This window comes from Callospermophilus lateralis, chromosome 10 (assembly GCF_048772815.1).
Source record: "Callospermophilus lateralis isolate mCalLat2 chromosome 10, mCalLat2.hap1, whole genome shotgun sequence".
NCBI classification, from domain to species: Eukaryota; Metazoa; Chordata; class Mammalia; order Rodentia; family Sciuridae; genus Callospermophilus; species Callospermophilus lateralis.
In genome coordinates this window covers 94616761-94634108 of record NC_135314.1, presented here as the reverse complement: position 1 = coordinate 94634108, position 17348 = coordinate 94616761, and the positions used below count along the sequence as shown (strand labels likewise).

Genomic DNA, 17348 nt, shown 5'->3' with positions numbered 1-17348 from the left:
TAGGTAAAACACTGTGTATTCTGGTTTCTCTTTGTGTATATCTTTCACCTTTTCACAAAGCAAAATGTACCTTTACAATGAAGAGATCTGCAGTCGCTACATTTAACAGTGACTAAATATCTGTAGTGGGAGGCTACATTCTAACATTTGTGTGCCTCTTGATGTACTGCCATAAGAAATACACATCATCTGTATGTTATTTTTTGGCCAAAAGTATTTAAAACTGACCCATGAGGAAATAGACAAACCCGGAATATAAAACGTAAGACAACTAAAACTCCAAAAAAAAAAAAAAATGAAAAATCTAAAATATATAAGACAGAATGAATGTTTTATAATAAGGGATTAAGAAAAAAAATGAGATGCCTGACTCTTGATTAGAGCCTAGATAGAAAAAGAGTTTTAAAAGACACTTTTGGAGCAATTAGGAAATTTTTGTATATTAACTCTATATTGGGTGATACTGAATTAATGTTAATGTCTAAGACATAGGAAAGATATTGTGGTTATGAGAATGACCTTAATCTCAGGCAGTGAGTAGTTAGTTAGTTAAGGGTATTTACGCTTTATGATGTCTGCATCTGGACTTCCAAATGTTTGAGGGAAGAAAATAAATTATATTTTTTATAGAGAGGAAAGCAAAGGTGACATAACATTAATAATTGGTAAAGCTACAGAGTGCAGGTTTTGTGTTTCAGCTTTCTGTGGGCTTAAAGTATTTTTAAAATAAAAACGTTTGGGTTGGGTGCAGTGGCAGATACCTATAGTCCCAGCAACTCTGGAAGCCTAGGGAAGAGGATCACAGGTTCAATGCCAGCCTCAGCAATTTAGCGAGGCCTTAAGCAGTTTAGCAAGACTCTGTCTCAAAAAACAAAAAGGGCTGTGGAGGTGGTTCAGTGGTTAAGCACCCTTGAGTTCAATCCCTCTACTCAAAAAAAAAAAACAAAAAACCAACCTTGGGGTACATTTAAAAAAAAAAAAAGCAATAGTAATAATTGCAACATTTATACTGCTTGGGCTTTATTTTCATTTGGTTTTGAAGAACATGTTTTACTTTTTCACTTAATGGTTTTTATCAGTATATATTTTTCTCCTGTAGTGAATATCATGAAAAAAAATCACAAACTTAATTATAAAATTACTTCTATTCATACTTGCTCTTTTTTTCTTTTCTTAACTTTTAACCTCTTCAGAATCCATCTACCGCAGAGGTGCCCGTCGCTGGAGAAAGCTTTACTGTGCAAATGGCCATACTTTTCAAGCCAAACGTTTCAACAGGGTAAATTTAGTTTGTTGGATGTTGGTAATTTGAGACATCTTTTTATTTTATTTTTTGTCCCCCTATGAAAGTTAGTTATTTTGTCCCTAAATCTTTTAGTCACTTTTGAAAAAGTAGCAGAGCCTTACATTCCCAGTTTAACTGGGGTAGTATACCTGTATTTTTAATAGCATATCCTTTTGTACTTTTTTTTTTCTTTTTCAGTGTTGAAGGTTCAACCCAGGGCTTTGACATGCTAGGTACACTACTATTGAGCTACACACCTAGGCCCTTTCACTCCAAGTTGGGCTGGGATTGTGGCTCAGTGGTAAATGCTTGCCTAGCATGTGTGAGGCACTGGGTTTGATTCTCAGCACCACATATAAATAAATAAAGGTTCATCAACAAATAATATATTTTTTTAAATGCTCCAAATTAGTTTATTAATTATGTGGTTACCCTAGCTATAAGAAATTTGCATTTTAAAATATAATCCAAACAAAACAAAATGTAATTCAAGACAGTTCAGAAAATTAGCAAGGTTTGTTTTGCAAACCATTTAATGTTGTAATTTAATTTTCATTGTTTAGAAAATAAATAGCAAATGCTTATCTAGCTTTTATACTATATCAAGCAGTTTTTAAAAATATCATTGTTCCCCACAGTTTTTATTGGTGAATTATGGTTGTACATAATGATGGGATTTGTTGTCACACATTTATACATGCATGCTATGTAACAATATAATTTAATCAATATCACTCCCCAGCACTTGCCCTTTTCTCCCTACTTCTCACTCTTTAGTCCCTTTCCTGTACTGATCTTCCCTTGATTTTCATGAGATCCACCTCTACCTTTTTTTTCCCTTTTCCTCTCTAGCTTCCACATGAGAGAAAACATACATCCCTTTACCTTGAGTTTACTTATTTCACTTAACATAATGGTCTCTAATTCCATTTGTTTTCCTACAAATGACATAATTTTATTTTACTTTGTGGCTGAATTGAACTCGTGTGTGTGTGTGTGTGTGTGTGTGTGTGTGTGTGTATGTGTATGTGTATCACGTTTTCTTTACTCATTTATCCATTAATGGACACCTAGGCTGATTCCACAGTTTGGCTATTGTGACTTGTGCTGCTATAAACACGGGTCTGCATATATTACTGTGGTATGATGACTTTCTTTTTTTATTCATTTTTAAAATTTGTTCTTTTTAGATACATATGACAGTAGGGTATATTTTGAATTATATCAGGCAATTTTTCCAGTGCTTTTATGTATATTCATTTGATCCTTACACAACCCTATGAGATAACTAGTATATAATTTAATTTTGTAGATGAGGAAAATGAAATGTAGGGCAGTTAAGTAATTTTCCCAAGATGACACAGCTAGTAAATGGTAGAGTCAAGGTTTGAAAGCAGGCAGGCGGTCTCCAGAAGACCATGTTTGTTTGTTTGTTTTTAATATTTTTTAGATGCTGATGGACCTTTATTTTATTCATTTATTGTATATGTGGTGCCAAGAATCAAACCCAGTGCCTCGCACATGCTAGGCAAGTGCTCTACCACTGAGCTACAACCTCAGCCCAGAAGACCATGTTTTTAAATTTTTTGTAAATACAAATTTATGGACTTAATTTCTATTCTGAAATTAATGTTATGTCCTAAATTCATTAAAATTCATGAAATTAGAAATTCATAAAAATAGAAACAGCTACCTGGGATCCCAATAACACTGATATTAAAAATGTCTAACAAATGAAAAGTCACTTCAGGTATTGCTGTTCAAGTACACAAGGCTGTGAGCCATAGTGGTGCATGCCTATAACCCAACAACTAGGGAGACTGAAGCAGGATGATGGGAAGTTTGAGGCTGGCCTCAGCAATTTAGCAAGACCCTGTCTCAAAATATAGATAGATATGTAGATAGATTTATAGACAGATGGATTGATCAATTGATGGGGATACATCTCAGTAGTAGAGCACCCCTGGGTACAGTCCCCAGTGGTGGAATGGGGAAGCAGGGCTTTGGCCTTGTGTGGTGGCTCATACATATAATCCCAGCCACTCAGGTTAAGGCTGGAGAATTGTAAAATATGAGGCCAAAACAGGACTTTAATTTGACCCTTGACAGTATGAAAAGTCTTATGTTTTTCAAGTTAATTCACTTTTTCTGCTTTCATTATTATGACTTAATTATGAAAATTTTTTGACCTTAATAACAAACAGCAACATGATTGCACACGTCACTATCTCCTTAAAACAAGCTCCCTTTCCTGTTTCTCTTTCACTAAACTTCATAGCTTTTGAAAAATTATATGTAAGGAAAGTTTGTTTTGTTTTTTCATGTGCTGACAATTAACACCACGATGAAGGGAATTGAATTGAAGAAAAAAACCACTTTCACTCTTTTATGAACAAACTCTTGGAAATGATTATAACCTTTTTTTGTTTGTTAATAAAATATTTTTGGCAGCGTGCTCATTGTGCCATCTGCACAGACCGAATATGGGGACTTGGACGCCAAGGATATAAGTGCATCAACTGCAAACTCTTGGTTCATAAGAAGTGCCACAAGCTAGTCACAATTGAATGTGGGCGACATTCTTTGCCACCGGTAAGACACAGTTGTCTTTTTTTTTTTTTTTTTGTTATATAGTATGCTTGATAACACTATTAAAACAAGGTTAACAAGATTTTGGGCTAGGGTTGTAACTCAGTAGTAGAGCGCTTGCCTAGCATATGTGAGGCACTAGGTTTGATCCTCAGCACTAAATAAAAATAAGTAAATAAAATAAAGATAGTGTGTCCATCTGCAACTAAAAAAATATTTTTAAAAAATAGGGAGATGTTAAAGAACATCTCAAAAAATTGTTAGTGTGGGTAGGAACACTTTACATTCCACTTGATATATTGTGAACTTTGTAACTTTTTGAGATACTTATGATAATATTTATTTGTAGGATGTAGTTTTCTTCTTTTTGACCTATAAAATTCTCTGATTCTCTGGTTAAGATACAGGAAGAACTATTTAAGAGACTTTTTTCTCTAAATTCTTTATAGCTCCCATTATTCTATGCTTAAGCAAAAGAGTTAGGAGTATCACGTTTGCTATTTAAAATGTGGGATTACTGGGGAAAAAAACATTTAAATTTTTGATTTTTCTCTTCATATTTTACCTATGTAATTAAGGCACACTTAGAAAAAATAGAGAATGCAGATGAATACAGGAAAAATTAGTTAAAAATTCTCATAGGCCAGGGTTGTGGCTCAGTGGTACAGCACTTGCCTAGCATGCATGAGGCACTGGGTTTGATCCCTGAAACCACATATTATGTCCATCTACAACTAAAAATAAAAATTAAAAAAAATATTCTCATAAATTCTGCCATCTAAAGGTAATTGTCTTTTGAGCTATATATTTTCAAAAATTTTCTTATGCAAATTTATTTACATAAGCATTTTCAATTTTTATATATGAAAAATATGTAAACATATAAGCATAGGTGAAACCGTACAATGGTGGGTGGATGGAGCAGTCCCCCAGCCTTAACAGTTAACGCTTAATGATCAACTTTATTTTCATCTGTTTCCCCCTACTAAACTTTTCCTTGCCCAGTGTTATTTTGAAACTTATTTCAGTATATACTTCTAAAAGAGGCTTTTTAAAAATATCTAACTAGAAAAAACAAATTTCTTATTTCAAATATCCATCCAGATAATGCTCAAAATTTCAGTTGTTCCATTAGTGTCATATTTTGGTTTTTGTTTTCATTAGGAATCAGGATTAAATTGTAATTAATTCATATCTCTTAGATATTTTTAAATTTACTAGTTCATCCCCTGTCCTTTTTTTCCTTATAATTTTATTGTGGAAGACTAGTATTTATCCAACAGAAGGCATGTGTATTGAGTGTCTCTTTTACATACCTTTTAACAAAAGTGAGATCATATGCATCCTATTTTTTAACCCATTTTTGTCACTGAACAATATAATCTGGTCATCTTTCTATGTGTATTTATAGCTAGTCTCATCATTCTTAGCATAGTAATTTGTTACATGTCTCTACTATAATTTATTTAACCTGCGGTTGATTAGAACTTACTTTCCTGGGGTTGAATCATTAGGGTTGTTTATAAAGAAAATCATGATGAACTGCATGATAAATAAATCTTATTTCCTTAAAGATCCAGCAACAGAATTACTAGGTTAAAAGAAATGCATTTTTAAAAGGAATAGGATGCATCTTTCTAAATTGTCCTCTACAGTGATTATATCATGTTTATTTATTGGCCTTCTTTGGACATTTATTGAAAGTAGGATATTACTGTTAGCTCTTCAGTACTGGAATTATGGAGTGAGTTCATAGAAGTTTAGGAATGGGTTTAAAGTTAAGGGGGGGGATCCAATTTTAAGGAAAATCAGAAGGCTACAAATTATAAACATAATTTTCCTGGTTCCTAATGATATTCCTGAGTATTCCTAGGTGATAGAAAGACTTGGGTTTTCATACATGTAGAAGAAAGAGGGATAGTGTTATTGATACTTTAAGATAGAGGTTGAATTTCTTCAAAAATCCATACCCTTCAAAGCCTGTCATTAGTAGTTTTAAAATTATAATTGTGTATCTAATGTTCTTCTTCAAGTTTACTTCTTCCTGCATTAAATTTGAATATAAGATTAACAAATTAGTAACAACTTTGGTTTGAATTAACATTGTTCCTGAGATTATTTGCAGATGGTTGTTTGTTAAGTCAGTTTCTAGAAGGTATTTCTTTTCCTTTTTTGGGCCACTGACACCTTTAAGAATGTTCAGAAAAATGGGAAACCTATAAAATAAAACATAATTTTAAAGAGTTTATAAATATCTTGAAAACTATCTCTGGACCTCAACAAAGAACTCATATTCTAGAAATATCTTGCCAAAGACTTAAAGTGGAATTCAAGAAATAAAAGATAATGTGAATAGAAACAAATCAGAGTGCATAGGAGTTTAATTTCCAATCAATGGTCTGAATTAGTTTTGTTTCTTTTTTTGTAAAATGTGACTAACGTTATCTCATTCATAGGAATGTTATAGAGTTTCATAAAACACTACTAGATATAATAACAACTGTCACCTAAGGTTTATTCTTTCAAATTTAAATTTTAATATTCCTCATTGAAAAAAAAGTTGTTTCTTAATTTATAGAAATATTGGAATTTAAAAAGAATCCACTAAGTGTGTCTTTGGAAATGTTTATAGGAACCAATGATGCCAATGGACCAGTCCTCCATGCATTCAGACCATCCACAGACAGGTAAGAATGAGGCTCACATGAACCATTTTTCACAAACAAGGTAGTATTTGAAGACTTCTACCCAAGCTCAAAAACATTAATATTCTTCTCTAGCAATAGGAAATAAGCTTATTTTGTGGTGGTAAGTTTAGTCATAATATTTATTTAACCATATAGTTTACATAAATATTTTAGAGATGTGTGTAAACTCTAAGAAATAACTTATTTTTCTAATTCAGATGCATTTCTTTTTGAGACTCTTTTACATTCATCAAACCTAGTTTGTTTTTCACAATGAAAAAATTTAAAGCAGATTTTGTGGGCCATATTGACTGTATTCAGGTGACTTATTTTTATTCCAAGCCTTATTAGCAGAAGTAGATATTATTTAGAAGATAGAAATGCAGTTATAGGAAATCTAAAACTATGCTGTGAGTAAAAATGTTAAATAGGAACAAAACCTTAAGCACAGATCTGGGAAATTTGGAGAGCAATTAAATGGGATACAGCAGCATGATCTGCTCTTAACTCAATTTAAAAAAAAACAAAAACCATGAAAAAGGAAGATAGGAGTTTTTCTGGAAAGACAATGCAGTCTCTTGCTCCTGAAGCTATGAAATGTTGGGCGTTTTTCCCCAGTTGCTTTAAGGAATAAAAGCCCAGCATTATCATTTCTTTACTTTAGAAAGTCAGTGACATTTTTGAAGTGTGAAAAAAGTAAGAAGTAAAAATCATAGGCTCTCGATTGCTGTGCTTCAGTCATGCTGAAAGATTTAATAGGGTTTTTGAGTCAGCCATATACAAGGAATTGCTTGATTAATATGTAAAAAAAAAAAAAAAAGAGAGAGAATTGTTTAAAAAATATTTATTAGAGCAATACTTGGCTACCAAGTTGGTGCTTTCTCTCTCTACCTAAAGATTAGGATTTGACTCTTAAGTTTATATATAACATGCTATTAGTAGGACAAGTATTCAGATTTAAATGATAAAAACTTACTCAGAAGAAAAAACTCAAAAAAAAAGTGCAAATTCATAATCATCAAAAGAAATATTTATGTTAAAGTACTTTAATTGTGTTTCTTCTTTTTAATTCTTGGGTTTGGATTTTTAGTAATTCCATATAATCCTTCAAGTCATGAGAGTTTGGACCAAGTGGGTGAGGAAAAGGAGGTAAGATAACTTGTTATATTATAAATACACTGTTTCAGTAGCTTTTTTTTTGGCAGTGTTGGGGATTGAACCCAGGGCCTTATGTATGCAAAGCAAGCACTCTACCAACTGAGCTATATCCCCGGCCCCTCAGTAGCTTTTTAATAAGATATAACAGTTTAGAAATATGACACATTGGCTTAGGTATTAGATGATAGTGATAAAATATGACAAATGGTTTTTAATAATTTGAGAATTTTATTCTGATTTAATTTGGTAATTAATTTAAATTAGGAAATAGTTTGGGAAACATTTTCATTTTAAAATAATCTAAAAATCACAATGTATGGTATTTAGAATACTTGGTAATATTAGAATTATTGATTCTTTCAGTTTGTCAACTAATTGCTTATTTTAAATACAATTAAAATATCTTAACTGCCACTATTGTTTTCTATTAATTAAGCATTTTATCAGTTTTTAAAACAGAACAAATTCCTAATTTAAATTTTTTTGGGTTTTTTTGTGCTACGGGCACTCAAACACTGAGCCATATCCCTACCCCTTTTTTGTTTGTTCAATTTTATTTAGAGACAGGGTCTAATTAAGTTGCTTAGGGCCTTGCTAAAATGCTGAAGCTGGCTTTAAGCTTGAGATCCTCCTGCCTCAGTCTCCTGAGCCAATGGGATTATAGGCGTGTTCCACTGCACACAGTTAGAAAATATTTAAAATAATAACCATTTATTTTTTTTTAAAGTGTGTAGTGCAAATCATTATTGTGGCTCACCCCTTCTAAGTTTGACTTCTTAGAGTAACCACTTTTTAGCCATAATTTGTGTGTGTGTGTGTGTGTGTATGTGTTTCCCCGTTTAATGTTTATATCTCTGTTTTTTGGTTTTTGAAGTTTATGTATTTCTGGACATAAAAAATTTACTTCACACTTCCTCCTCCTTTCTCCTTTTCTTTTTAGTGTATGATAGGTGTATTATATTTTGCTCCTCTCTTGGTTACCTTTTGAAAAAAACAACTGTGCTGAATGACAGGATTCCTCATGCCCAAAATCCAACTACTTAGGAGACGGGAGTCACAAGGATTACAAGTTTCTGGCCAACTTGGGCAACTTTTAGTGAGACCCTGCCTTAAAATAAAATTTTTAAGAAAGTGCTTGTGGAGAATGATATTGGCCAAATTATATTGTTATATTGTGTGCATGTACAAATATGTAACAATAAATGTATAACTATAATGCACCACAATAAAAAAAAATGGGGGAAAAAAGATCTGGGGTGGGAACTCAGTGGTAGAGCACTTGCTTAGCATGTGTGAAGCCTGTGTTCAATCTCCAGTACCACCATAGCAGTCAATAAAATCTAACTTTTTATTATGGAAAATTTCAAACATAAAGTAGGCAGAATAGTATAAGAAAACCCCTGTATCCATTATCCAATTAAAATAATTAGTATTACATGGTTAGTCTTCTTATCTACCTGCATTTTTTGGTACATTATAATTACATATAACAGTGGGGTTCATTTTACCAAATTCATACATAACATACAATTTGACGAATCTCATTTCCCTGAACCTTCCTTTCCCTCCCCTTCTCCTTCCTTCTAATCCTCTTTCTGGACTTTACAAATATTCCTTTTATTATTATTTTAATTAGTATATTTTATTTATATCTATTATCTATAACAATTTATTATTGTATCTTTACACATGAACATAGTATTATTTGGTAGATTTCATTCCCTTGTGTTCCCATATGCCCTCCTCTCCTCCCTCCCTCTTGATTCCTTTCCTCTACTCTATTGGACTTCTGTTTTTGTGATATTCCCCCCACTTTGTTAAAAATGTATATCTGCCCAGCACACAAAACCAGCTTCTTCATACGAGGGAAAACATTTGATCTTGACTTTCTGAGTCTGGTTTATTTCACTTAGCACATTGTCTCTAATTCCTTCCATTTATTTTCAGATTACATAATTTCATTCTTCTTTATGGCTGAGTAAAACTCCATTTTACATATGTATACCACATTTTCTTTGTACCTAGGCTGGTTTTATAATTTAGCTATTGTGAATTTGCTCTTATAAACATAGGTATGCATATATTATCATAGTGTACTGATTTTAGATCTTTTGGATAAATACCAAGGAGTTGGATACCTGGGTGTTATGGTGATTCCATTCCTAGTTTTGGGGGATTCTCCATACTGCTTTCCAAAGTGGTTGTATTAATTTTCAGTCCCACCAACATTGTATAAGTGCACTTTCCCCCCACATCCTCTCCAGCAGTTATTGTTATTTATATTCTTGATAATCTCCATTTTTACTGGAGCAAGATAAAAATTTCAATATAGTTTGGATTTGCATTTCTCTGAATTCCTCAGGATGTCGAATGTGTATTCATGTCTGTTGGCCATTTGTGTTTTTTCTTCTGAGAAATGTCAGTTTAGTTCATTTGCCCATCCATTAGTTAGGTTATGTATTTTTTTGAGTTCTTTATATGTTCTGGATATTAATCCCCTGTTGGAAAAGTAACTGGCAAAGATCTTTTTACTTTGATGCTGTCCTACTTATTGATTCTTGGTTTTATTTCTTGAACTTCAGGAATTTTTTGAGACATTCAGTGCTTACACTCCTTTTTTTGTTTGAGTATTTTTAAAAATTTTTTTTAATATCTTTATTTATTTATATGTAGTGCTGAGGATCGAACCCACTGCCTCATGTGTGCAAGGCAAGCACTCTACCACTGAGCCACAACCCCCGCCCTTGAGTTTTTTTTTTTCCTTTATTTTATTTATTTATTTTTATGTGGTGCTGAAGATCAAACCCAGTGCCTCACACGTGCAAGGCAAGTGCTCTACTACTGAGTCACAACCCCATCCCTTATTGTTTGAATATTAATCATATGTTTGTTTGTTTGTTTCTAGCAATTTTAGTGTTTCTGGTCTAATTTCCAGGTCTTTGATTCATTTTGAGTTGCTTTTTTTTTAATATTTATTTTTTTAGTTGTAGTTGGACACAATACCTTTATTTGTTTTTATGTGGTACTAAGGATCCAACCCAGGGCCTCGCACTTGCTAGGCGAGCACGCTACCACTGAGCCATAACGCCAGCCCTTGAGTTGCTTTTTAATACCAGGTGAGAGATAGGGATCTAGTTTCATTCTGCTATATGTGAATGTTTAGTTTACCCAGCACCATTTGTTAAAAAGGCTGTCGTTTCTCCAACATATGCTTTGGGCACCTTTGTCAAGGATCAAATGACTTAATCTACATCCATTTGTCTCTCTCTTCTATTCCAGTGGTCTTCATGTCTGTTATTATGCTGATACCATACTGTTTGTGTTACTGTTGCTCTGTAATATAATTTGAGATTGTCTGCCCACTTTCTCTACTGCTGTATTTTTGAAGGAAATCTGTTGGTCACCTGTTTAATCTCGTATCTTAGTTTCTTGTTCTGTTTTAGTCAATATATTGACTCTGTTTTAGCTACCTATACACTCTCTTCCAATTTTTCTTTTAGTTACATATTTTACTTTTACATTGCCAAGGTTGTCAACATTTATAATCTGTCTTACAACTAACAAAATCTTCTACATTTTGTTCACAAGTTAAATGAGTCAGTCAAAGAAAGACATTCCTAATAATATGGACTAAATTCTCTGTTCTTCTGGTACTGTAAGTTGTTAAGGTTTTCTTTCCTTTGGTCTTTGAACCTTTTATATAGTTTGTGCTCCTTTTAGAAATCTTTACTGCTATTATTATTATTATTAATTTCAGTTTGGTTGTTTATCAGAGTCATCTACCTTTATTTTTACAGTTTTTAGTATCTTCTAAATTGTAGAAATAGATGTAGCAGAATGCACAGATCATTAATATTTGGCAGATATGTTTTCACGAAGTGAACACTTATTTCATTTCATAGATGATCACTTGGATCAAGAATGAAGGTCCTTCGGCATCCTGAAATGCCATTTTATGCTTTCTCCCAGCCACTAGGACTCCCTTCTTCCCAAACACAACCACTGTCTTAACACCACACATTAATTTTGCCCTTTTGTTGTTCAAACTTTATATAAATGGATTCATACAGCTTGTATTCTTTTGTATTTGTTTTTTTTTTTTCACACAGCAGGATGTTTGTGAGAGTCCTCCATGTATCACACAGCAGTATTTCATTTGTTTTCACTGTTATGTCAGTTTTTCTGTTCTACTGTTGATTTGCCCCCCTAGATTTTGATTATTATGATTTGCTGCTATGAATATTCTTGGAAATGTGGTTTAGTTCACATGTATTAGCATTTCGGTTAGGTGTGTAACTGATTGTGGAGTTGGCTAGTTCATGTGCACTTTCAACTTTAGTAGGATAATGGCAACAGTTTTCTATTTGTGTCAGTTTCTAGTTTCACCAACAGGGTATGAGTTCATTTACTCTACATCCTTGTCAACACTTTGTATAGTCAGTCTCTAATTTTAGCAAATCTGTTGAATGTTTGGTGGTGATATTATGATTTTTTTTTTACTTCATTCTTTTACTGGTTTGTCTAGAGATTGCATCTTGCGTTCTTATTAAAATTTAGTACAAATTATTAATAATACTTTCATCATTTTCCAGAAAATACAGTGACCTTAGCATATTTCTGATTAATTTCTTTTTCTTTCCTGCCTTTGGTGCTTTTTGCATAGTTTAAAATTCTGTGTATGTGTGTTAGTGTTTTAAATAATTGATACCTTAATTTGCCCACATTTTACTTTTTGTTTTTTCCTTTTTGTGTCATTGTTCTTCCATCTGACGTATTTTTCTTCCTGAAGAACTCAATTTCATATTTTCCTATAAGCTTACTGGTGATGGGTTTAGTAGTTTTTACCTGAAAATGTTTTTATTTCACTTTGATTTTGAGGACTATTTTTGCAGCATATAGAATTCTGGGTTAGTACTCACTTTCCTTAGGCCTTTTGAAGGTGACATTCCACTGTTACCTGGCTTCTGTTATTTCATGTAGTCTTTCATCATTGTGTCTGAAAGGAACTGTGCTTTTTTTTTTAATTTGATTTTTTTATAGTTTGCAGTTAAGCATTGACTCATTTTCTTACCATTCTCTTCTTTCTTAACCTGCCCTAATCTGTTTTTAATTCCTCTTTGTTTATTCTTATTACCATAGCAAATTATTAGTATTATTTCTAAATCTTCACATGATTCTGTCTTTCATTAGCTGAATTGCTTCATGCTTGTTTCCTGTCTATTTAATCTAAAAATGCCTCTAAATGTGTCTTCTGATTAGTTTAAATCTATATATCAAAGCTTCCAGCATACTCTTTCATCCTCATGTCCCCTTGTAACTCCCAAAGTCAATATAAAGACTCGAACTATTATCCCAACCATTCTGTCAGTCTAATCTACTCATACACTTTATTTTTCCTATCAGTGATACCTCTAATCCCCCAGTCACAAAAGTTATTGTCATTTTTTATTCATGCATTTCCATTGCCCCCATACCTAAAAGTTAACAGAAACCAGGTCTTTGTAAAGCCCTCCTTGAACATTTCTCAGATTTCAACTCCCTTCCATTCCTACTTTTACTTTAGCTCAGACTTATCCAATCTCATGTGTATTATATGGCTTGCAATTATATAAGAATTAAGAACTTAACATGTTTATTTTAAGAAAATCTTTAAAATCATTATAAGTATAACAAAGTGTTAGAAATGTAAGTTACTGCTGGGCACAGTGGTACACACATCTAATTCCAGCAGCTCGGGAGACTGAGGCAGGAGGATTGCAAGTTCAAGGTCAGTATGAGCAACTTAGTGAGATCTTGTCTCAAAATAAATAAAAAGAGCTGGGGATGTATCTCAGTGGTTAAATACCCCAGTATCTAAATAAATAAGTAAATGTTACTATTCAGTGTACTTTTAGGTATAACTCTTTGATATGAATGTTCTCAACAGGCAATGAACACCAGGGAAAGTGGCAAAGCTTCATCCAGTTTAGGTCTTCAGGATTTTGATTTGCTTCGGGTAATAGGAAGAGGAAGTTATGCCAAAGTACTGTTGGTTAGATTAAAAAAAACAGATCGTATTTATGCGATGAAAGTTGTGAAAAAAGAGCTCGTCAATGATGATGAGGTAAGCACAGTAGAGTTCTACTTCTAAGCTGTTAATCTCTCTCAGAGTACTGTATCAGAGAAAGCCTCAATGTTCATGCTTTATTATTTTGCTGTACCTTTCTTAATATGTTTCAGATTATATAAGAGATCTTTAGTCTGATTACTGCTAGATTTTTTTAAAAATAAAAATCAAACCATATATTACCAGAAGTCCTTGAACTTTATAAAAGTTTTCTAAAGCATTGCATAATACTGGAAGGTTAACTAGTGGTGTTTTTCCCTTTTTGTATAAATTTTTGCTTCATGATTATCAGTGGCTCTGAAATTTAGCCTTGTTAGTTCATAGTTGAATTTGTGATACTTGAATTGCTAAAGAACAAATTTATCATTAGTTTTGATTATTTAATCTCAGTTTGATGTAGATTTCTTTCATATTTTAATTTAGGATATTGATTGGGTACAGACAGAAAAGCATGTTTTTGAGCAGGCTTCAAATCATCCTTTTCTTGTTGGGCTGCATTCATGCTTTCAGACAGAAAGCAGGTAAGACTGAAAGAGAGTGGGATGAATTCTGGGCTTCATGCATGTTGGTATATTATATAGTAAACCTGTCTGCTATAATTCATGAAGCAGAAGTCATGGAGAAGGAGAGAAAGTATTATGCTTACAGCTTCCTGCTACTCATAAAATAAGTAGTGATATCAGTTTGCCATTGGTTTGCCATTAGGAAATGACCTGCTTTAGGTGAAAAAGGAAACAGCCAGATTAGAATTATGGCAATAGAAATCCCACCTTTTAAATGTCCCTAGGATTCTAATTTTATGATTTAATGTTTCTTAGAGTTTAACTATGGGGAAAAAAATCCAACTTTTTAACCTTAAATGATAGTCAGAAGTGACTTATCTAGCAAATGTTGAATTGGGATGAGCAGATTACAAGTGTTAAAATCTTTTTTTTTTTTTTTTGCCTTTTTAAAAAAACTTTATTTATGTATTTATTTTAAGGAAGAGATTTTTTAATATTTATTTTTTAGTTTTCAGTGGACACAATATCTTTATTTTATTTTTTATGTGGTGCTGAGGATCAAACCCAGCGCCCCGCGCATGCCAGGCGAGTGCGCTACCTCTTGAGCCACATCCCCAGCCCAAACTTTATTTATTTATTTTATGTGGTGCTGAGGGTCGAACCCAGTACCTAGGCAAAGGCTCTACCACTGAGCCACATCCCCAGGCCGCAAGTGTTACAATTTTAGTGTTAGAAGTAGCAGGATATAGACTTATTATCATGCTGATGTACATTCTGATCTTTTGTACTCTGTGTACCCTTTGTTTCCACCAAATCTTTGGTGTTTACTTTAAAGATTAAATCATAGAGAATGCTGTCTATATTGTAGCTAGTTAGTGTTTAAAATGTAAAGTTAATACTACCTTATTTTGAATTTTGGTTTCATGGTTCTCTCCTGTGTTTTAGATTGTTCTTTGTTATAGAGTATGTAAATGGAGGAGATCTGATGTTTCATATGCAGCGACAAAGAAAACTTCCTGAAGAACATGCCAGGTAGGTTTTTAAAGTGTTGTTTGTGTTGGATTTGTTTCAGGACTGCCTGACTTCTCATATGCAGTAGTCGGAAAAAAGTATGTAAATAATTTATTTTGATGCTAACTAGTTCTTTTTAAATCATGTTGTGGCTGAGCTAAGTTAATTTACATAATTTTAAATATGCATTATAATTTGCAGTTTATTTTTGTTTGTTGGCCTTATCAAATGGTCACTTTTTATAGCAAGGTCAGATTATATTTTGAATTGTGAACATAGTTTTTGTTCCTTGTTTCTTCAGCTGAATTTGGGGAAACTACCTCTGGTTTTTACTATATTCAAATGCCAGTTCTGCTTCTATACCATCTTTCCTTTTGTAGGAGGAACTGAATCAGAGAATAAGTTCAGATTCTCTAATCACAAAATTAAGTAGTTAGAAGGCATGTATTATGTTCCTGTAAAAATTATGATATTATGGGGCTGTGATTGTGGCTCAGCGGTGGAATACTCACCTAGCATGTGTGAGGCCCTAGGTTCGATCCTCAGCACCACGTAGAAATAAATAAATAAAATAAAGATGTTGTGTCCACCGAAAACTAAAAAATAAATATTTAATTTAAAAAATTGTGATATTGTGCTACCAAGGCACCATAAACCAGCTTGGATGTTTCATTTTCATTATTTAGGCCAGTTTTAGTTATCAGTGAGTTGGTAAAGTTTTCAAAAGTTTATTCTTTAATGTTAAATTTTATTATTGTAGAATAGTTTCTTTTAATTTCTTTTCTAAAATCTTAGTATGATTTTTTGAATAGTTAACTTAATATTTTTTTTCTATTTTATACCTGGCATTGTTTCTTAGTCTTTAAGGATAGTCATTGGTCCCTTAGAGAGGTGATAAAAACTATAGGAACTCTGATAAGTGTACATGTACACATACAACTTTGCCTCCAGTTGTAGAGGACCCAAAGTAAACCTCTGTTTAAAATTTTCAAACTAATCACATTATGAAAAATACGAGTTTGTTAGACTAGAACTTTTATAATTGTGTTTGGGCTCAGATATTTTAAAGTGGGAATCTAATTTTGGGCGGGGGGTGCGATTTGGGGATTGAACTCAGGGTCATTCAACCACTGAGTCACATCCCTAGCCCTATTTTGTATTTTATTTAGAGACAGGGTCTCACTGAGTTGCTAATCACCTCGCTGTTGCTGAGGCTGGCTTTCAACTCACCATCCTCCTAACTCATCCTCCTGACTAATTTTTTTGCATTAAAGTACTGGGAGGAGAAAACTGCAGGTGGGAATAGAAGTTCAATACCTTACTCTAGAAATTTATTACAATTTAAAATTTTAAGTCACATGAATTTTTAAAAAATATTTTTGTTTTATTTGTAAATGGACACAATACCTTTATTATATTTATCTTTATGTGGTGCTGAGGACTGAACCCAGTGCCTCACATGTGCAAAGCAGGCACTCCACCACTGAGCTATAACCCCAGCCCTCATATGACTTATTTTTTAAATTTATTTTAGGTTTTATTCTGCGGAAATTAGTCTAGCCTTAAATTATCTTCATGAGCGAGGGATAATTTATAGAGATTTGAAATTAGACAATGTATTATTGGATTCTGAAGGACACATTAAACTCACTGACTATGGCATGTGTAAGGTAAGAAAATTTTTCTAGTTGTTAATAAAAAATAGTCTTCTGTAGCTCATAAAGTTGTCTTGGTAAAAAAAAAATAACTGCATAAAGATGGGAGAGATGATTGCTGCTTTCGGCTGTTTGGAATTCTAGCACAAAGACAAATGTACTTTTTTCCTAATAATTTGCAAAATTCCCATATCTTCTGTATTTTATGTGCTATAAGAGGAGTTAATTTCTTTTCATGATTTATAACTTTTTTTCTGGAAAGTTGTGACATTATTGAAGAAAATTTAGAAATAAAAATTATCTACAATCCCATTACTTGAGCATGACATTTGCGTATGACCTCTCAATTTTTGC

General features: G+C 32.8%; 1 protein-coding gene across 1 annotated transcript in view; it reads left to right on the top strand.

Annotated features, from left to right (window-relative positions):
* Prkci (protein kinase C iota) overlaps positions 1-17348 on the top strand; it is a 68329-nt gene that overhangs the window by 29223 nt on the left and 21758 nt on the right. Inside the window, exons 5-12 of the mRNA XM_076868944.2 lie at positions 1194-1279; positions 3737-3877; positions 6507-6561; positions 7652-7710; positions 13646-13822; positions 14249-14346; positions 15274-15360; positions 16874-17009. Of these exons, the coding sequence (XP_076725059.1) occupies positions 1194-1279; positions 3737-3877; positions 6507-6561; positions 7652-7710; positions 13646-13822; positions 14249-14346; positions 15274-15360; positions 16874-17009 (839 nt within the window). The remainder of the gene's footprint in view (positions 1-1193; positions 1280-3736; positions 3878-6506; positions 6562-7651; positions 7711-13645; positions 13823-14248; positions 14347-15273; positions 15361-16873; positions 17010-17348) is intronic.